General features: G+C 33.9%; 1 protein-coding gene across 17 annotated transcripts in view; it reads right to left on the bottom strand.

Moving 5' to 3' along the window:
- Positions 1 to 22,459, bottom strand: part of SYNE1 (spectrin repeat containing nuclear envelope protein 1) — a 311,711-nt gene that overhangs the window by 200,961 nt on the left and 88,291 nt on the right. For all 17 annotated transcript variants that reach the window (XM_013178233.3, XM_048076956.2, XM_048076961.2 and 14 more), the window contains 17 exons: positions 21,368 to 21,570; positions 19,601 to 19,765; positions 17,970 to 18,122; positions 17,386 to 17,529; positions 16,843 to 17,016; positions 15,494 to 15,652; positions 13,712 to 13,876; positions 12,959 to 13,093; positions 11,916 to 12,074; positions 11,377 to 11,585; positions 10,473 to 10,581; positions 9,080 to 9,244; positions 7,341 to 7,508; positions 6,296 to 6,472; positions 5,018 to 5,158; positions 3,800 to 3,960; positions 1,330 to 1,480 (listed from right to left, as the gene is read on the bottom strand). In XM_013178233.3, the coding sequence (XP_013033687.3) occupies positions 1,330 to 1,480; positions 3,800 to 3,960; positions 5,018 to 5,158; positions 6,296 to 6,472; positions 7,341 to 7,508; positions 9,080 to 9,244; positions 10,473 to 10,581; positions 11,377 to 11,585; positions 11,916 to 12,074; positions 12,959 to 13,093; positions 13,712 to 13,876; positions 15,494 to 15,652; positions 16,843 to 17,016; positions 17,386 to 17,529; positions 17,970 to 18,122; positions 19,601 to 19,765; positions 21,368 to 21,570 (2,738 nt within the window). The remainder of the gene's footprint in view (positions 1 to 1,329; positions 1,481 to 3,799; positions 3,961 to 5,017; positions 5,159 to 6,295; positions 6,473 to 7,340; positions 7,509 to 9,079; positions 9,245 to 10,472; positions 10,582 to 11,376; positions 11,586 to 11,915; positions 12,075 to 12,958; positions 13,094 to 13,711; positions 13,877 to 15,493; positions 15,653 to 16,842; positions 17,017 to 17,385; positions 17,530 to 17,969; positions 18,123 to 19,600; positions 19,766 to 21,367; positions 21,571 to 22,459) is intronic.

Consider the following 22,459-nt stretch of genomic DNA (forward strand, 5'->3'; position numbering starts at 1 on the left):
TACCTGAGTTACAATTATACACCCTAGGCTTTATCCGAAGAGTTTTCTCTGCTTTGTGTCTATTTACTCAGACATTTATAAAAATTATCTGCTGGCCATTTTCTTTCTGTCATGATGTTTAAATGAAGAAAAATTGTGTTGGAATTCTCAGAAATTTGCAATGCATTGCAAAAATTACCGCTTATCTGCATAAATAACAAGGAAGACCCTTTCTGGGGCATTGGCTTAAATGTACTAGTAGAGCTTAAAGAGGCTCAATTTAGACATGCAAGAACTGTCTTTACTCTGTAATGCAATATTAATATCATTTTCTGTCTTAAATATTGGAATCTTACCTATTAATTATTGACAAGTAAGGATAGATGACAATGCATGCCAGTGGAATAAATGCATATATTTGAAAGGAAGATGTTTAAGTTGCTTCAGCAATACAGCAAAAAATCAAGCATTGTTTTATTCTTCAGTGATGAAATCAAGATATTTATTTTGTTTGGTCTACATGAACTAGTGACTTAGTGTCAGTCTGGTCCTTAACTGTAAGCAGCTGCATAACTTTGCACTTTCTTGCTTTCTGAAGGATAGGTAGGTCACACATTAAGAAAATTTCAGTATAAAAACATGTTGAATAAAAATAAAAATTAAAAATTAAAAAAAGCCACTTTAGAAACATGCAACTTCAAAGAAGGCACGTTTTCATTTGTGGAAGAAGGATTTCAAGGCAGACCTTTAGAAATGGAAATGCTTGGAGACAGTATGTACCTTAGCAACAAGAAACTAAAAGACTATGTCTACAGGAATGTACACAGAATTTAGGACAGTGTAAATATAATAGCAATAAATGCAGATTTGCAAGCTACTAAAGTCAATATTTCCTTTATTATTCTATAAGAAAAGATAAAACATAAATCAAGTTATAACTTTTGCTTGCAAGATTGAAATCAAGATCTATACCTAGTAGATGATATATGTTTAACATATATATATATATATATATAGAGAGAGAGAGAGAGACCTTATAGGTATGTAGCTATTTTTTACACCAATGGAAATTACTCGGAAAAATAAGGAAAAGAATATAAATTAAATGATATTTTTTTTTAATCATACACATAAAGGCTACACCAATGTACACTAATCACTAACAGAGAAGTCAGAAGAATTTTTCTCTAGCTTATATGAAACCTTACTGTTTTGCATGTTCATGTACCAAGTGTCATCACTATTTCACGGTAGTTAGGAAGTGTGTAAGAAGTCTGTTCTTCCTTTTGGCCTCTATCAAAAAAGACAGAGAATGGGATTTTAATGGTAAACATAACAAGAACTAATCACCTTGATTTGGCTGATCTGTTTGTCCAAAGGAGATGATGTTGTTTCCAAAGTTTCCAGTTCTTTTTCTTTTTCAGCTATCCAGATGGACAGAGCTTCAAAATTATTGCCAAAATGATCCCACTTGTTTTTCACCATTTCCATGCTTTTAATACTAAAATTAACCAAATTAATTAGAGAGAATAAAAAGTTTAATATATTAAAACTGCCTGTATTCTTGCTAGAATAAAAATGTAACTAATTCAGTCTAAAGGAAGGGCATTTTAAAAACTCCTGATTTTAAAAGACTAAGATGTGAGCCTAAATTCAAACTTGTCTCTCTTTTAGACTGTGCACACAAAGTCAAACCATTATGTTAGTCATAGTGGGGACACCTGTGTTTTCTGAGGTAATAATTTCATATTGAGCCAAAGAATCAACAGATATGACAAGTACCTCAAAGTTAATATATTTATGTTTTGAAACATCCATTATAGATATGTTAAACAGAGAGAGACAGTGACTGATTCGTATACATCTTGGAAAGCAAAAAAAACACCACCCTCCCTTTTTTTTTTTTTTTGGCACAAGTGAGAAGTCTAAGGCCCTTATAAGATCTAACAGCATTAACTTTCAGTGTAGAAATTTCTTCTACTTTAAAACCAATCTAAAGATACCAGTACTAATGTGGGTCCTACACACAGCTTGCACTTTCCATTCCACTGAAAATATAAAAATTTCATTAGAAAAGTTTGAATATTACAAAACTCCAAAATACATGTTCATTTTAAATATAGCCTTAAACAAACAAACAAAAAACCATTTTTTTAAAAAAGATTTGATTTCATTTCCTTTTTTCTTTTTTTCTTCCCTCAGTAATGCTAGAGGAAGCTTTAAGAAAAGATGTCACTGAAAAAAAGTAAAAATGTCCTTTTTGTTTTTTCTTATTTATTTTCAAAATGAAAATTTCCCCTTCCTGTTCACTGTCATAATATATGTATGTAGGATACCTTCAAATTACTGGGCCAACATTTTTATTAATGTGAGTTACAACATAACTTTGACACATTGATTATGTGTTCTGCAGATTAACTATAGAGAGTTGTATATATTCATGGGTTTTGCAGAAGGGATTTATTTCTTTATTATCTGTCATATCACAGTATCACAGACATTCTGTATAAACCATACATTCAACTAAACCTGTTCCATACCTAGATCAAAAGGGGATATCAGCAATGGTTTCCATTTAAAACTAGATTACATGTTATTAAAAAAGTGAATATTAGTTATTGGAAGGATGAATTTCCTGTATCAAAATTAACTAAAATCATACAAGCTTTTTCAGTAACATTGGGGGGGGGTGGGGGGTGGGGAAGGTTTATAAAGTATTCAGAAAGATATGGTAGAATGTTTGATTTCAAATTACTCTAATACACTTGAATAAAATGTATCCAAAAAATAAAAAAATTGACCAACAATAATCAGAAAGTTGCATCTGCTGCAGAGGCTTGTTATGTTCTGTTTTACAGCTCTTCTCTGTTCTTAAAGATGTTCTTCTTCATCAGGGAGAAAAGGGTACCAACTAAATTCGTACCAACATGCTGACTTGACAATGGTCAATAGAGAAAAAAACACAAAACAGTAATGCTGACATTGTCTTTTGCTCATATTCAGATGGAATACGTGGTATTCCACCACATGGTGTCTTCTTAAACTTGTATAGCAAATTAATCTACATAGTAAATCCACGAAAACATCTTTTGTGAGTCTGCTCTTAAATATGAGAAAAATACAAATTTCATACACACATACAAGTGTATGTGTATATAGAAAAATGTCAAAAGCTGAAGCACTCTTGAAGAGTAACTTTGAGCTGAGTAACTTCAGATTACTTGGGAAAAGGGATAAGACTTTCACAAATACCAAAACATACAAATATTTACAGCATTTAATAATATTTTCTTGTAGTTTGAATGTCACACTTTTAAACATAATTTGGCAAATGATGCCTTCTCATTTGTGATGGCAGAAGCAGCTTTTGATATTGCCCATGAAAAAAAATATCTGGGCATTCAGCTAAGATAAAGGCACTTCTTGACATTTCTATAGAGAAAACGGAAAACTGAAAATTGAGGCAAATATGGTACTGTTCTCATATTTGCACTGAGATTTTTCTTTCTAAAAGATTGTAGAACCTTAAGAACAAGATTAATTATCCCTTCTTCACAAGACTGGGGCTTAAAGGTAAGAACCGTGACAGGTTAAATGTAACTACAATGATTTCATAAATTATGTATTATCAAACAAAGATTAAGTTTATTTGCACATGTTACCCTTTTGACATATTTGGTACTATAATCTGGTAGTTATGTCATGGCAAGCTGAAAATGACAGAGCTGATGAGACAACACAAAATGTTGGGCAAGGGATTCTAGAGATCTGATTCAATCTTATAGTGGAGAATAAATATTAAGACTTATTAAGAACGTACTCTTCTTCAAGAGTAACTTCTACTTTTTTCACTTGTTCTTGGATAGATTTTGCCTGCTGCTGAAGGGACTGCTTGTTCTTTGAACCAAGATGTATCTCAGAAGAATTCTTCACCAAATTCTCAGCTTGTATAGTCATGGCTTCAGCATGTTTAGAAAGTTCCTGTAAGGATGAAAGACATATTAATACAACTACGTACAGTTTTATATATTCAAAAAGTATTTTTTGTCCTCAATGTTTGTTCTTGGAAAAAAGTATTGCACAGCGTTATGTGTGTCCCATATGTATATTCTGAATGTGTAAATACACAGAAAAAAACCTCTCAATAAAGTTATTTTCATGTTGCATTTAATGTATATTCATTTTAACAAACTGTATCTAATGAACTTTGGAAAGGAAAACTATGTATGTCCAAAAGGTATTAACTCAACTAATGGAAATTTATTCTATAGCTCTTCTTTTTTTTTTTGTTGTTTTAAATGAATTTTTGAATACTATATGCTTTCAGTAACCATCTATATTTTATATTACACTGCCCTTTAAAGAGATGACTTTGTAGTATCTTGTAGCTTGTAATTTCACTTGGTTTAGTAGCTATTTTCTATCATATATAGTAAATGTGCTCCAGAACAATGGATTCAGAGAATAAGCAAGGTAGGTATAATGTGGTATCAGGTTCACCACAGGGTAAAAATGTCATGAAAAGCACAGCACTATGGAAAGTCTATCACTTATATTACTTCTATATTAGTAAATAAATTGGGCTGGAATAATTTTCTTTTATTAAGGTTAAGTGGCATGTTATAGCTTATAGGTTCCATACAGTGGAATTCTTTCTTTTGTCTCCTCAGGGCTAGAAGAGTGTTAGTTGCCATAAGCCACATACATGACTTTGCCAAGGAGTACACTATCAATGATGATGTGCCAGAGCTTGATACTCTTTAGCTTACCAGTACAGACAATTACCGAGCATAAAATGGGAAGTCTTTAAAATAATTTTACCATTTTATCATTTTATACATTCAGATAAAGATTTTGAATAATTCTTCATTATGTTTTTAAGAGATAACATTTTACCTCTGAAGTTTATGTAGTCTCTAAACTGTATACGGAATTTGCATCAGCATTAACAATAAAATATTGTATGCAATATGCTCAGAATATGTTAACAAAAAAGGCAGAAAGATATTTCAGTTCCTATATCTCACACAGTGAATACCTTTGTCTGATCCAGTTCTGAAGAGAGGCTCTCTAAACTGCTAAAATTTAAGATACGTTCAAGTGCAGAGCTTGCTTGATTAAGGTATTTTACAACTGTTTCTTTGTCCCTTTCAAACTGCTCCCATTTATTTATTGTGACCTACAAAAAGAAAACAATAACAAACAAAGAAAAAAACAAAACACAAAGACAAAAAGGACAAAGAAGAGAAAAAATAAAAAAGAAGGAATTTCATTTCAAGTTACAGAAAAATTAAAAAAAACAGAAACATCTAACATAAAATAATTTCTCCTGAAATGCCACCTATTCTACAGATGAAACTGTTTTGAACCCAAAAAAGAGTTTTTCTTTGCATTTTCACACTGCTTCACTGATTTTGCACACTGTTCAATCTGTAAGGTGACAGAAATATTTAAAACTTATATTTGAATGTCCTTTAAGTCTGAAGTGATGACTGCAGATGCTTATGCTTATGGTGACAGGAAGTCAGCAATATCTAAAAGGATTTTATGAAATAAAACCTTTACTTGGACATAAGAATCTGTTTAGTTTTGATCGTATTAAATATTGACCAACATTTTATTGACTAGCATTTCATTACCAGTCACAAGAATTATGACAAATTAATTATGACAAAATAATTAACAAATATTTTCTTGATTCTGAAGCAAAGCAAAGCAAAATTAAGGTTTCATATATAGGATTCTTTAGAAAAAAAAATGGTTTTGATAATAAATTGTTACTTTAAGAAGTTATTTGGGCTCTGTTGATCATGTTATTTTTCAGTCAGTGATACAGCCTAAAGTATTCCACTTGATTTTTCTGTGATTTTTTTATTTCCTTCTCTAGATTTAGGATGACAGCAAGTATTCCACACAGTAGCCGTGAGGCTTATATTTGCACAACATCTGCACAACATTATTACTCTATCATTCTGCCTTAGTACTCTCAAATAAAGGTCCATGTCATCTTTAATAACCAGGGGTGATAATTAGCCCATCCAAAAAAATAATTCATAGATGTCTACTTAAACTATATTGTTACTGAAAAGTTGGGACTTTTAAACATTTCCAAACAAAATGCTAGTTCTTTATTTAGAAGTATCTAGCAGCTTCAAGAAGTTTTGATGCAGGCACTGATCATGAAAACCTCAAGGATCAAGATTCAGAGGTGAGAATGAAAATTCTGACTTTTTATATAAAATATTTTTTCTTCCTAATAAAAAAAAAATAGAGAAGAATAAAGCATATGTTTTTATTTCTACTTGCAAGGACCCACCTGCAATTGCTCTTCACGTTTCTCCATAGTCTGCTGCATGCTCTCCAGTGTTCCTTCCAACTTTAATAAATCCTCCCGCATTGTGCTTGGCAGTCCACCTTCAATCTGCAACTGTTTAGCTTGGAAAATCTGCTGTTGCAGATCTTGCCTCTTTGCACGGAGTCTCCTAGTCCTTTGCTAGAAGGATTCATCCAACAGGAATGATCAGACTTTTTAGCTCATTTGGGAAATTGGCACACTGAAACCACTTTCTGTGGTTTGCAATAGGTGTGCACTGAAAGTAATAAGCAGAGAAATAGACTGTGCAAGTATTACTTGAGTCACATATACTCGTAGAGTATATGACATGAATTCCAAAAGGTGTATACACCTCCTGTGTCATAGAAATGGAAGAGGGAGAGTGACAATATATGGCTATTCATCCAAAGAAATGTTTTAGAAAGAAGAAGCTGCAACGGTTGAGCAACTGCAGCAGTACCCAAAGGTGCACGCATTCATCATGAGTGCCTTGAAGTATCTGCTTCTGCTCTGTGTTCTTTGAAGAACAGATTGGAGCCTTGGATTGATTAAAGCAATATATCAGCTTGCTTTATAGCACTATCAGAAACTCCTAAGACTATATCCCCTTTCCTAACATGCCCGACACATTACCAGACTTGCTATGCAAGCTGACAGTTGCCCAGTCATTTCTACTCTGGTCTTTGTCAAAGTATTTTTTCACCATACCAGACTTTATACCAAAAGAGAGAGAAGAGTGCGAGAACTCAGGGAGAAGTTAACTGTTCCTACTACCTATCCTATGATGAGTAAGGATTGCAGAGTATTGAAAGAACAATATGAACCTTAACACATACAACAGCTTTTAAAACACCAAAGAGTTCAGATAAAATAGAGGCAAGACATCATAGTGCCTGGTTATGACTCTTGCAAGCTTTGATAGAGAGAGCTATGCTACTGGACATAACATAGTTCAGTAATTACATACCTCCTGCCTTAAAGAAGAAAAAAAAATCAAATATGGACATAGGTGGAGAAATTGCCCTACCTGATGATGAAACAGTAGTTGCTGAGCTTGTAATAAACTTTCAGTATCCAGGATCTTTTCAGCCTCTGCTTGGGCTTCTTTAGAGTTGTTGATTAACTCTTCAATTGTGCTTTTAACTTCTTCTTTGTACTGAACACAGTCTCCAAGAGTGCCTAATGCCTTTTCAATCTACAATTAATGATAACTTTATATGTTTCATGTTAAAAGACAAATCTATATTGTAAGGACGTATATATGTGGAATACTTTTTGTAAAAAATGAATTGTTTTACAAAAGAATTACAAAACTGTCTTAAAAAAAATTGTAAAGACTAAATTGTCTAAATTTTTATATCTTTAGAATTCTTAGTGTACACCTTTAACTTTACATTGGTGAGCGACTGTAGCCTTAAAATGTGACTGTAGAGAGCTTTGTCTTGCTTAGACATACACCCTACTACATTGACATACGGTGGATAGCTGTCTAAATAGAGAGAGAGTGCTAGGCACTGAAATAGGCTCCTCAGGGCAGTGGTCATGACACCAAGCCTCCAGGAGTTCAAGCAGATTTTGAACAACACTCTTAGACATACAGCTTAATTTTTAGGTATCCCTGTGTAGAACCAGGGGTTGGACTCTATGGTCATTGTTGACCTGTTCCAACTTGGGATATATTGTTCTGTTGCATTTTTAGATTCAAAACAAGTTTAAATTCTAGTTCTTAATTTCTTGTTGTAGCTTCATGAACTTGTGTTCCCCTTGGCTCTGACTTTTAGAGGAAACAAAAAGCAAAAGTACTTTAATATATTAAAAAAAAAAGGTATCATTTATTTATTGCCATCACTTGGAAATCATAACATTGGTTCTCCCCAACTTTCCAAACATACTTTTTTCATGATGGAAATTCAGAAAATTTTGATTAAATACATGGAACTTTTACACAGTTTGAACACTTATGAGGTCTCCACAAGGATTGACATTAACAGTGAAATTTGAAATTTCAAGCCTTTCTCTATACTGAACTATTTTTCAAATTGATCTGTTCTGACTTCTAAGTGTAGGAGGTACCAATTTTCTCCTAATCTTTCTTTTTACTGTAAAAACTGTGAAGTGGTAAGATCCCTAAGATCCCACAGACCTCAAGGGTTCAGTGAATTCTGAAAAGTTTTACTTCTTATTGACTAGAAACTTCCCATAATTTCAGCAGTTCCAGTATCTCATTACCATTCAGACCTCAGATAATTGTGGCCTTTTTCGGCAAATTCAGTGCATGTTTGACATCTAAATGATTTGAAATCACCTCACAGTATTTCTTTTATTATTTCAGTATAAAAGATACACAAATTAAGATTAAAAACAAGGCGTATATCCAACAGTTGATAGGTTTTCCCAATGTTAATTAAGAACTGATTTTAGAAAACTATTTTTTGCCTCTAAAAATACTGACATTTTGATTCTATAAATATTTTATTTACTAGGACACATTTCAGTTCTGACCAAAAAAATAAAAAAGGATCTATTATAAATCTATTATAATACTGTTTGTATCTTTTATCTGCTTGTCTCACAGCTTTGCTACCCAGACAGTACAAATGTTTTTTTTTTTTTATTATTATTATTATTTTTTTCATTGCTGAATGCTTGCAGTTTAATTAACACACACACATATATATATATATATCAGGAAACTTGTGAAGCCATGATTGATGTCATTTCATATGACACTGTAAATGGAGATTTCTTGTGTCCCTCATTCTGTACCTCAGCCAGCAAATCCAGGAGTCCCTTGAAGTCACTGGAAAGTTTACATAGCTCATCCTCTGTCTTTTTGGCCTCCATATCAGTACATACTGAAGTCAGAACAGCAAGTCTAGATTTCAGCCAGCTGTGATTTTCTCCTTGCTTGTTAATGTGCTGCCTGATTTCCTATGGAAGAATCAAAACATATTTTCTTCAAGTAAATAAAATATATTAATGAGTGGCATTCATGGCATCAGTTCAAAGATTAGTGGTATAAACATACTATTTTTGTTCTTATCTTGAAACACTAGAAACGTAAAGTTTTTCTGATCACATACTCTATCTAATTCTGTTCCAATCAGTGGCTAGTTTTTTGCATTTGCTCCACAGACTTTACAGAACTGCCTTCTATAAAATAGTAGTAGAATTATTTTTACTCACAAACTAGCATTTTTTACCTATAGAATATGGGTAGATAGTTGGTATCATGTATATATTTTTCATAGATTGAGCAAATTTCTTAGTTACAACTTAGATCTTAAATGCTGACTTTCTCAAACATAAACAACATATAAGGTTCTACTACATATTTCTTCTTCCATTTCAATATATATTTTTTCAGTCTTTTCATCCAGTAGTTATTTTATGTCTTTGTATCAATGCTGATAAGAAGCTGTCAGCAAGTAAACTACATGAATAAATTAGACTCTCTGGAGCAGAAGCACCCATTTAACTAACAGTCTTTCTGCTTTATCAAGGTCACCCTAATTTTATTTCTCTGCACAGCTGGCCTTTACAAACTGTTCATGACTTTCACACAAAGTTTTATGTTATGTGATATTCCTATTTTGGCTTCTAACATGTGGAGAGAAAAAAAAATGATTAGTTCTGAAGGACTAGAAGGACTGAATCTTAAACTGTCCTACTATTTCTCTTACCATTCACCAACACAAAAGTGAATGGTAGACTATCTGCCTTCCCTGTTATACTATTGTAGAAGAGAAGTCTTATTATAGACGTTTTCCCTAAATGTTTTGTAAATGTAGGGCAATAACTTGATCCTTCACAAACACCCAGTCCAGAAATTTTGGCTTTTCTTTGCACCACACTTTTAACTGTACATGCAGCAGAATAAGGGGCAAGTATTTAGTGTACTTGCTGCTATATTTTGGATGGTCTGAATATACTGGTAAAGGGACCTGCTATTCTCTAAATTTCTAGAATTAGGAACTTATGCCATGATTTGTTGCACATGGAATTTTGTCCTGGGAATATTTTTAAGAATTCTAAGAATCAGCAGAACTTTATTCATGGTTTCCACACTAAAACAATTGCAATACTTCAGAGTACAGTTTTATTCAGAGACCCAGTATCAATGAGTGTAGTTTAGTTAGAATATAAGCCAAGGGCTCACCCCCACAGATGATTTAAACTGCTCATATTTGGCAGTATCATTGACACTTTCCTTTATCTTCTTTAGTTCTCTTTCTGTTGATGAAATCCAATTTGCCAATTCGGAAAATCTGAAATAAAACATCACATAATGCGTTCAGCTCTGGGGACCCCTATATAAGAAGGACATGGACCTATTAGAACGAGTCCAGAAGAGGGCCATGAGGATGACCAACAGGATGGAGCACCTCTCCTATGAAAACAGGCTGAGAGAGTTGAGGTTGTTCAGCTTGGAGAAGAGAAGGCTTCAGGGAGACCTTATAGAAGCCTTCCAGTACCTAAAGGGCAACTACAGGAAAGCTGGAGGTGGAGTCTTCATCAAAGAGTGTAGCAATAGGACTAGGGGTAATAGTTTTAAACTGAAAGACGGTAGATTTAGATTAGACATTAGAAAGAAGTTCTTTACTCAGAGAGTGGTGAGGTACTGGAACAGGTTGCCCAGAGAAGTTGTGGATGCCCCATCACTGGAAGTGTTGAAGGCCAGGTTGGATGGGGATTTGAGCAACCTGATCTAGTGGTAGGTGTCCCTGCCCATGGCAGGGGGGATGGAATTATATGATTTTTAAGGTCCTTTACAATCCAAAATATTCTGTGATTCTGTGATAATGCAAAGCAAGGTGAAAAGACAATGACTACCACTGTTAAATGGTAACCTCTTAAATTTAAGCTAATAATTATAAAACCCTCAAAACCCTGCTATTATTTGTGGAATCACTACATATAGTTATAGTTAGCTTGAAGTCAAGAACACAGTATTTATCATTCTTTACATGGTACTGATCTACACGGTACCGATCTATAATGACATTTCAAGGAGTGATCACACATAATGCACTACCAGACCCCTCTAGGAACTGGGCTGACACCTGTTCTTATAGCCCTTCCAGGTGTCCGAGTGCTCTGTTAGTTTTGCGTATGTGCTGTCTATCTGGGATTTCAGCTCCTTCAGGATTCGTTGGCTACTTTCCAGCGTAGCTCTCACTGGATCAGAAACTGGAAGTTTTTGGCAGAGTTCCTCAATTCGTTGTAGTCTCTTCTCACACAGATGGTAAGATCCCTTGTCACCGAAGAACAGCTAATGGGAGACAAAGCAGAAAATTCAATAATAATCTAATTGGCAGAAATCACAAAGCATATCTATATATTTGCTGTAAACTGGTCATACATGCTGCTACTAGGTCATACATGCTCCTACTAAGCTTCTAGGTATTAGCATGAAAGGATCAATTCCAAATGATTTTATTTATTTATTTATTTATTTATTTATTTATTTTATTAAAGGTCCAAAGCATTGAACTGATTCAGTTGTGCACAGCGTTTGGTGGCTTGAGTTGGTCAGATGTGTTTACCATTTATATTCAGATGTATTTCTATACATGCCCACTTGGTGGCGTATAGTTCATACCATGTGCTCCTCGATCATCCTTTCTTTGCCTTCTCTGGTTAGCACCTTGTTCTGACGAGCTAGTTCAGCTTTGCACTCCTCCACTGTGACCAGAAGCTTGTTTTTCTGCACTTCAATTTTCAATTGAATCAAATGATATGGAGCTTCTGTTTGAAGATCCTACATTCCCACAGGGGCAATAAACAAGCACAGAAATAAAACAATACACCCATTACCTCAGTGTGAAGTAACTGCAAATAAATTATCTAACAACTCCTAATATAGAAAACAAGGCATCTTAGATGTTTTAGATCTAAGATGTCTCTTAGAAAGATGATAAAGACATATGTTTGTGGGATCCAGAATATGTATTTATAAGGCACGTCTCAGAGATATCTTGGATCTTGACCAGATATACGAAGTACTTCCTGTTTCAAAACAATAAAACAAAAAATAATAGTGAACCTATATTCACACCTGCTTTCAGAGGTTCCTGTTTGCATGCCAGTGAGAAACCACTAATTCTTCACTCCAACTCTGACCTACAACATGTTGTAACAGGCAAAAATTCTACAGCTTATGAGAAATGTCTGTTCAGTTGTCTGAGTTTGTTCGATTTGTTCAGAGTTTTTGGCAGAAGACTCAGTGTAAACCGATAGCCTGATTTCTTGCAAATTTGCTTTCCTAAGGTTGGGAAAGTAATTGCAGTCATCCAACATCAGCATAAAGTAAGAAAAGCTAGCACTTAGGCTCAACAAATATTCTTAACACAGGTATCATTATGTCTGTACACAGGGGAAGAAATTAAGGTTTCAAAATTGTTTTCTCTCATTTCCTGAATTTTGACCACTTAGATTATCAGTGCTTTTTCAGGAGGGTATTTGTAGGTGTAGGTGTATCTAGTGTAGTAAAACATAGATTTTTCTCCAACTGTATGAGAAGTCAAAGAATACAACTAATTTATTTATTTATTTATTGTAACCTATATTCAGCATATAGGTCATGTCTGTTAACTTTCCCAAGTTAACACAGAATGTCCAGAGAAATCATTCAATGTCACTAACCTTCCACTGCCTATGGAGTTTCCTCACAGCTTCCTGCAGGCTGTGTTGCTCTTGTTCAGGAAGGATGTCAGTAAGTTCATCGCAAGCTTTCAGGAAGGCATTTAGGACTCTCTGATCCAACTGGTTAAAGAATTCCTGAGTTTGAAGTGAAAGGTGAAAAGTCAGATGACAAAACTGGTTATTGATATGATAACTTGCTAGCATGAAGTTCCTTAACACACACTTTAAGTTTCAATGTCACATCTGTTGCATTGAAGAAGTAGAGTTTGAACTAAGGAAAACTTTGTCTATCTATTTATAGTCCAGCAAATGAATTTATTCTGGGGCACCCAGACAGTACATTGATATGGTGTTTTAACTAGAATAGTTTTTAAAGCCAGATGTGTAAGTAATCGTTATAATACACAAACGAATACTCATTCATCTGAAAACCCAGCAGTGGATGTGTGAGCCTGTCAAAACACAGACTAATGCTCTCAACTCCAAACAGTTCTATAGGCAAAACCAACCTTCATGGCTAAGGGGTTCTTCTCTCTGCACTTTCTGGTTGCTTACATTCACCAATAAGAAGGATGATTGTTATATATATTTTTCTTTTAACTTTTTTTTTTTTTTCCAGTCTTAACATTGACCAGGTCCATATCACTTCAAAATATGGAAGAAATCTATGTCAATTTTAAAATCAAATAAGTTTTTCACTTCTATGTCATGCACTTGAAGAATTCCATGAGGAAAATTAGAGAATGTACTCACACTATGCTTCCTGAGAAGTTCTTCAGGATTTCCTTTTTCTTTTAAGCAACAATTGGCAATCTGTATAACTTTCTCCAGTTCTGCTCTAGACTCCTCAAATTTCTTCATCAGACGGCTATTTGCTTCTATGTTTTTTCTCCATTCACCAGCTTTCCTGACCATATTCTGAGTTATAAACAAAGAAATTTAATTGGCACTTTTTCACTGTTTTTTATTTACTTTTACCACAATCTTACCTAAAAATGAATTTGATTGGTGTCACTCTTGCAAATACATTTTATTCACAGCTGCTCCTCTTCTCCCTTTCATGTTCCCATTTTCCCAGTTTTTAATACCTATACAAAGACTCACCTTAATGTCATCCTCGATTCAATTAAAAATGGATAGTTATTCAATACAGGTATCTGTGATACTTTCAGAATGCCTAAAAGCCATTTGGCTAACATTTATTTCCCAAAGACTGCTTTTAAATGTAAAGCAGTTGTTGTTTTGTTTAAATGTTTGTCATTGCATTTCTCCTTTTATCAGACTATCATCTTCTGCACCAACCCCTGATTAAAAAATGAGGGGATGGGATTGGAGGGGAGAGACAGATAAACATGGTTTAACCTATGGATCCAACCAGTTCATTGCTACAGATCTGACCTGGAGGTTTGAACAATAATCATTCTAGTAGGCCACATGTCAAACCATGTAAAAGGCTGCTTAAAAGAGACATTTTTTTTGTTGCTTAGTTTATATTTCTCTTGTTTTGAAACCTTAGTTACACTCTTTATTATTCTGCCTTGCATTCTGTCCTGATACATGGCATTATCCAGCAGTTACAATCCATAAACAAATAATAAATGTTAACAGGACAAATGATCAGTTCACCAGTTCAGCTGCACCAAGGTAATTCCAACACTGTGTACTAACCACACACTTCGCTGTCCTCACTGATTACTAACCCCAGTGTAAAGGAATTACAGTGGTTTTACCCAGTGAGCTAATCAAATCTGTAGTTGTCAATTTAAACATCTTGCTAAGCCTTTTTAAAGGTTCCAGATAAATTTGTGTAAAATAATAAAATTGTATAGGAATGTAGTCTTTACGAGAAAAAGCAAATTTCCAGATCCATAAATATTTTAAGCCCAGAGAAGAATCACTGTCCATCCTTATAGAAACAGAATAATTAATGTTTAAACATGGTGAATTTATCAAGACAATTGTATCTGCCTCTGTAAACATAAACATAGCTTAAATAGATGATTTCTAAATGGTAAATCAAAAACTATAGATCTTTAAGTAGAAACCACAAAGTACAATAAATTTTTTGAAATCCACCTCTCAGGGACAACTCTTTACTGACAGATAATTGTCTGCAGCTTGAAATTCAGTTTAGATAGCCTTACACAACAATACATTACAACAATTACAACAATAATTGCCTGAAAACAAATCTAATAGAACCCAGTATCTGGAGATCTTCACCCAAGAAAATGTTTGAGTTCGTGACAGACTGGGGCTAAGTAGCCCTGAAAATATCAATATTACTAATAACATAGTAATGTTCTAATAATTCTAATAATAATGTTCTAATAATTCTAATAAGAATTCTAAAGCTAAAGTGGATTCTAGCCCTAAGTGCATTTTTACATTAACAAATGTAAATTCTGACTTTATCTTCAGGATCCACTGCATTTTCTGATGAAATACAAAGCCCCAGACCAATAGCAGCAATTGCAAATCTTTCTGCATATGAAGAAGATTTCAAAAATACGCACCAAGGTGTTACATAAGTACCTGAAAAGTAATCTGAACTTGTGTAACTTTCTTCTGAAATGTTGACTGATGGAAATGCTGGAACACTTCACTAGAAGCCACACACTGCAGGATACTCTGACTATTTCTCTCAATGAGGGACAAAGCTTTCTTGCAGTTTTCTTGATAAGCTACCAGATCCTGAAAGAAAGAAACATATATCCACCCTGGCCAGGAATAAAGGAGAGAAAAGTTTGGCAAAATAACAGGAAGATGTTTTTTAACAATAACAAGGTAAAAGCACCACAAAAAAAAAAAAAAAAAAAAAAAAAAAAAACCCACAAAAAAACAGCCTACAGAAAATGTTAGATGGAATGAAAAATAGAGTTCTATATGTAAAATAAATAAACAAACAAAACAAAACAAGAAAAAAAAACAGACACGTGCCAAAGCCCTTTGGATATTTTTGTAGAATACAGGTCAGTGCATAAATCTGTGATTTAATTTTATGTGATGTCTGTATTTATATCACAATTCTAATTTTGCTGTTAAAATAGACATCAGAATGACAACTCTCAATAGCAGACTGATCTTGCCTTTCAACAAATTAACCTTTCCTGTTAGAAGCCTTCATATAAATGAGAAGATTTCAGTTCCTTGATGGCAAACAACTGCAGAAGAAACATAAAATTTTATGATGACATTCTGAGTCTGGGCAACATCAGGAAAGAGGAAAAGAGTACTCAGACTGCTTCTTAAACAGCAGACTTGACACACGACTTGTGTTGTGTTCACGTACAGGAGAGGACTGTTGTGATTGAACAGCCAAGCTCACGAGGTCATTTTTTTACCCAAGTACAATCAAAGCTTGAAGTCGCTGGAAAAGAAGACCCTTCTCATTGACTTATGCCAATCTCTCCACATTGCAGGCTTGAAGTATTTTTACGTACGTATACATAAAGCACACTAATGTAAACATATAATACATAGTATATATAATATTATACATTGTATAATATATATATAATATATAATATTATACATTGTATAATATATATAATATGTTATATATAATATTTTTTATATATATATATATATATATATATTTCCATTTCTAACATTTCAGTCCTATCTCCACAACAAAGATCTCATATTTGCACCTTGGATTGAGAAACCATGGGCTATAGTGGGGGAACATAGTTTTCAATCCTTGTATGTTTATGCCTAGCTGATTTTAGGATAGGTTATGTTTATTGCCTGAATATGAAGAAACATTTGGGCAGCTGACCAAATTAAAATAAAAAATCTTAGTAATCAAATTGTACATATAGAAAATGAAATAGTCAGAGGAAGCAAATCCTTTTTTAAAGCAAGTCGTTTTATAAACTTACTTGAGCTTTTTGTTTAAGAAGTGTTGTAGACTGTGTTTCAGGATCCTGGATAGAAATTATTTCATTGACTTTTTCAAGAGATTCATAAAAATTTGTTATTTGTTTCTCCAGTTCTTCCAGTGGAGACAGCAGATGCTGACTTTCATACAGCAGGGCACAGGAATACTCCTTAACCTTTTGGTCATTGCAGAGAAAAATAATTATTAAAAAGGTAATAAAATTCAATAAACATTAGCTTCATTTACACGTAAATTTATATAGTTGGTAACTGTCTCTTTTAAGATCAATCCCAGTACTGTATTACTTTAAAAATAAATAAATAAAATAAAATAAAATAAATTTAAAGATGGTAGTCTTGAGGTCTGAAAGAAGTAATATTTTCTCTACCATTAATTCACTCCACTGTTACTACAGACATACATTTGCTCAAATGCATATTCCTGTTTTTTTTTTTGTTTGTTTGTTTTCCCCTCTCTCATGCAGCTTACTGGTTACTAGTTCAGCAGTCAACACCATGTATAGTAGAAACATGTATTCTGCAACCTTGCTTATCTGCTCTTTGATCCTTGTCAAAGTTGCAAGCATTTCATTTACTTCCTCTTGGGAAACTTCTTTTGTAACAAGTTGTGCCGTTCTTGCGACCATTTTGTACTGAGCTTCCATGGCAGGCAATTTCTGTTTAATATTCTGTAACAAATGTTTCAAGAAAATTTTCAACAATAGCATTCATGCATTCATGGGAGATTCAAGACTATTACCAAGTGATGTGAGATATATATTCCAATTTTTGTCCTGTCTGACTTTGTGAAGCTTGAATCGTAATTCAAATGCATACAAAATGTGCCAAACGGTATCAAATCAGCTCACCCAGATGTGATTTGAAACTAAAGAGAAAGAAATATCCAGATGGACGGTGTTTTGGAAATGTGCTCTAGAAACATCACTCATAGAACAAAAGGATTTAGATCAGCCATAGGAGAAGCTATACAAAAATAACACTAGTGAAGAAGAGTAATAATGGAAATAAATGCATACTAATATGATTTTATGCTTTATCCTCAGAATTAAATAGTTACACACCTCTCTTTTATAAAAGGGAAAGAAAAGAATGGAAGGAAGACACTTACTTCTAAGTCTTGTACAAACATCTTGACATCTAGGAAGGACACTTCTACAAGTGCTGAAAATTTTCTATTGTTTTCATCAACAAAGGCTGTCAAACTGGCAACACCATCCAGGTATTCCTTCCGCATTTTTTCCAGTTCATCTGCTCGAGCATACTAAAAAAGTGTAAAGTAAAAAGAAAGAAAGAAACAAAAAAACTTATCCAAATGACATATGTGGCTACTAAATAATTACTTGAGAAAATTAGCATGTTTTCAAAGCAATTTTTTGCTAGAAAAATTGTATTCAATAAAATATGAAGTAATGGAAAATATTCTACACTAAGGGTTTGATTTATTTTCAGCAGTGCTGATGCTAAGAACATTCAAATTAGAGTTCAGCCCTTTTAAGGTATGGATTTTTCCAAGAACGCCAAACTCTCCCTGGTTTTTAACCTAGAATCAATGTCTCTATTAATTTCTCATTACCTACAGTGCCAATTTTGAAAGTTCAGCAATGAGAAATAATACAAAAAGCCTAGAAAAGCTGAAAAAGAATGGAAAGTCCAGTAAAAACTGCTGGCTGGAAGAAGGGAGAACACAGGAGGTGTTACAAGGGAGAAAGCACTGTATAATGGAAGTGGAGACAGGCTATGCTTTCACAGACAGCATATGAAAGACATAAGACAAGAAACACATTTCTCTGGGCTTTACAGTTCCACAGTGAATCACCCTAAATATTATTAGCAAATAAAACTTGACAACATTCTAGTTTGTAAAAGTTACAATAAAAAAGAAGTGTGCACTCATAATCTGCTTTTCCATTTAACTTGATTGCAATGGAACTAATCATGCCAATTAAAAAAGCAGATTCAGCGTCTTCAAACAGGCAACTGCCAACTGAAGGCTGCTGAAAGGGAAAAATACCATGAGATGTATACCGACAATAAGCAAAAATATTTCCAATTGTGTTTATAAGGTGTGAAACACTTGTGCATAATTTCTCTTCTCTTGTGCATCTTCTCTTGTGTCTTTTAATAAGAACATAAAAACATTTATTTTCCAAACAGTTGAATCTCTTTCATGAGACAGATCTGTATTTTTAGTTTTAGTTTTAGTTTTTAAATTTGCTATAAGTACCTCCTGGTTCATGAGATGGAACTAATGTCTGACTGATTTGGGGAAAACATTTAGCTAACTAATTTGCATTGCACCTGCTTATGGTTGTAGTACAGTGATTGAACACAACTTCCATTAAAGGGTAATAAAAATATGCACTTTCAACATTTTCCCTATTTAGTTTTACAGAGCCTGCAATAACAATGGCTATGTAAAACCGATCATTTTCTTAAAAGAAAGTAGAAGTTATGCATGAATAACAATCACCGTATTATGACAGTAAAGAAAAAATACAGGCTATACCAGCTGAAAATGTCTACAAAAAAAGAAAAAAAATTATAACCCAAAAGATAAACAAGACAAATGCCCCAATAGCATTAAACTACTGGCAGGGTTTAATTTCATATTTAAATAATTACAAAAAGTTAGGCACATTAGTAAGCTGTTGTATAGTCCTGCTAGTGGGGCAAATCTGTCTTACTGGCATGGAAATTACAAAGTAAAAATTTAAACATAAAACCAGCAAAACCACATACTTGTTTAACTTGCATAAACAACTCTCTCCATCTTCCATTTAGTAACAGAAGTTGCTGTTTAAGGTCTCTGGAAATGGCCTCATCACATGTTTCAATCAGAAAATTACCAGCATCATTCATGGCTGTATGCTGTTGGATCCAATGAGGTAAGTGCCGGAAAAAATCCTGAAGAAAAAAATGGATGCACATTCTTAAACCTTTGCAAATAACATTTACCTTAAACCATTAAACTAAATTTTAGCCACCCGTTAATGGTTTGATAAAACATTTTGAACAATCATTCTCTAAAACACTTTATATTGGATATGCCATAATAGAATTTTGAACTGTTTGAAGACAGCCTACTACATTAAAAATTGCTACTAGTTTACTCATAGCTCATTTTACTGTGGTGAGTAGCTTCAGTTGAACTAATGGAATTCCTCCTTAAGAGAAAGGATTTGGTCAGTAACTAAAAACACTGTTAGAATAAAATTTCTGATCTGAGAAAATTGATTCTTCACTACTGTTTCCTCCTATCTCAGAGAAGGTGAGAGCTTAAGTGAAAAGGATAGCTGTGACTGATTTCTTTCCCCCACCCCACTAAGACAGCCTAAATAGCCCACCCATTGTACATCTTGTAGGAAGGTACACAAAACATAAATTGGCAGAGAAGACAAAGACCAGCTTCGTCCCTTCTCCCCTTCCTTTTTGCTCTGCAAGAGAATGGGCTGTTATCTAAGGATGGGAGTTACTTAAGGCAGGTATCTCCAGGCACTATGGTCATAGCTATACCAGCAAACTAAACAGTACTCAATCACTGTCCCATGATTGTCCACATTATTTAACATGTTCTCTCATATGGCTTTGGCTTCTGCCAGCTGCCCTTCTCCCAAACAGTATGCAATTCAGTGGAGAGCACAGGGCAAGTACTGTTCCAAACAGTCTGAATCAAAGAGGGCACTTTCTTTAGGTGGAGAAATACAGTAGCCGCAAACGTGCAAGCTGAACCATGCCACTTGGTCCTCAAGACCAAGGAAGAGGGTCTGACTCATTTTGTTACTGGCTCTCGATCTAGATTTCCAAGACTGCTTATCTGACAGTGACAGTGCTATGCCATCCCTTGCTTAGGGTCAGATGTGAAAAAGCCCTGTCCAACTGTAATGCCAGTCATCTGAAGTTTTGGAGCTACAGTTCTTAAACTTTACAGTTATATTTGTCAGAACTTATCTACATGTAAAAACATTTCTGATACAATTACATTTTTGATACAACCAAAGAGAAAATTTTAAATGGATATATACTGCTTAAAATTGTTGAAGAAAGAGTAGAACAACAGTGTTTTAAATTCTCAAAGCTGAGATCAGTTAATGAGTACAGATACTCTGTACTGATGTATCAGTGAATAACCATCGTTCTTTAGTAAGCTAAATGTGCAGTTTGAATCTTCTATATGTTGCAGAGCATAGCCTTTGCTTTGTGCCAAGACTGTCCTTTGTGAATACAGGCAAAACTAAGCAAATCTACTGAATCTGGCACTGTCCAGTTCTCCTTATTAGGAGACAGGAGAACTGTCCTGGTCAGCCTTATTAGAGGTCAAGAAGGAATGAGAAGATGGAGCAAACTACTCAAGTCCTTGAATCTATCAATGAATCCACTAAAAAGTTCCAGCCTGAACCTCTCTCTCTCTTGTATGACATTTTTTAAAACAACCTAAGGAAATGCAAAAGTATATAACATATTTCATAATTTACAAAATAGACAAATATAGATGGTATTAGTTCATACCTTTTTAGAATGTTCAGGCTGATTAAGCATTTTTTCGGCATCCTCCAACCAGGCTTGCAGACCTGCCACAGTGCTGCTGTATCTGTCCCAATTAGCAATTACTTCTTCCAACATGCTTCTTACACTTCTCACCTCTACCGAGAGGTTCCTCCACTGTGCTGTTGTTTCATTCATGAATTTCATCACATTCTCAACTTCTTCCACTGACATACAGGAATGAAATCAATTATTTAAGTTTATTATTAAGCTTCTGTGAAGCTTAATTTTATACTACACTTATCCATTCTCATCAGGGAATTATATTTTACCAAAACTGCTGTTTCAGAAGGCTTATACAAATATGTTCAGTTGATAGCCCAATTTTTAGTACAAAATTTATTACTGAAAAATTAACCATGTGAATCAAAGACAGAGGAAAGTACATAAAATGAGTGCCATATTTGAATAGAAACACTGCATATTCATTTTGATGTTCATTTCTAATCTGCAGTAAAAGAAATCAAGAGAGAAAATTAATTTAAAAATAAAGTAGTAGAGATGTGTAATGTAAAAACAAATTATTCCTGTATACAAAACTACTGAATGAAATTGAACTTCTTTCTACTGACTTTAAAACAAAATGCTGCTAATTTTTGCCATTCACTTTTTAATATTTTCTTCACTGCAAGAAAGATACATGTCCTTATTCCAGAAGGAAAAACAGAGATAAGAAAAAGAATCCATGTAAATCCTGAGACTTCACAGAATACACATAATTTGCTACTGGATTTTTAATACCATTGAGTAAATCTATTATTTTTTATTCTTTGCAAGAATATCCTGTCAGTAAAATTTGAGTATCACCATCAATTTTAAATTTCACAACAACAAAGATATTCATTTTCTCTGCAAATATGCTAACCATTTTAACAGCTGCAGCAATCTTCCACAGATGTTACTGTGCTATTATCACAGCAGAGACTAAAGCAATATCATGTCTACCTAGGTCAAATATTGCCCTTATACATTCTCACTGAACCAAGCAGTGCTGTTCAGAAATTACAGGAGGTATTGGTTCAATCAGCTACACATTTTTCTCATGTACACCCATGC

Source organism: Anser cygnoides, chromosome 3, assembly GCF_040182565.1.
Source record: "Anser cygnoides isolate HZ-2024a breed goose chromosome 3, Taihu_goose_T2T_genome, whole genome shotgun sequence".
Taxonomy (NCBI): domain Eukaryota; kingdom Metazoa; phylum Chordata; class Aves; order Anseriformes; family Anatidae; genus Anser; species Anser cygnoides.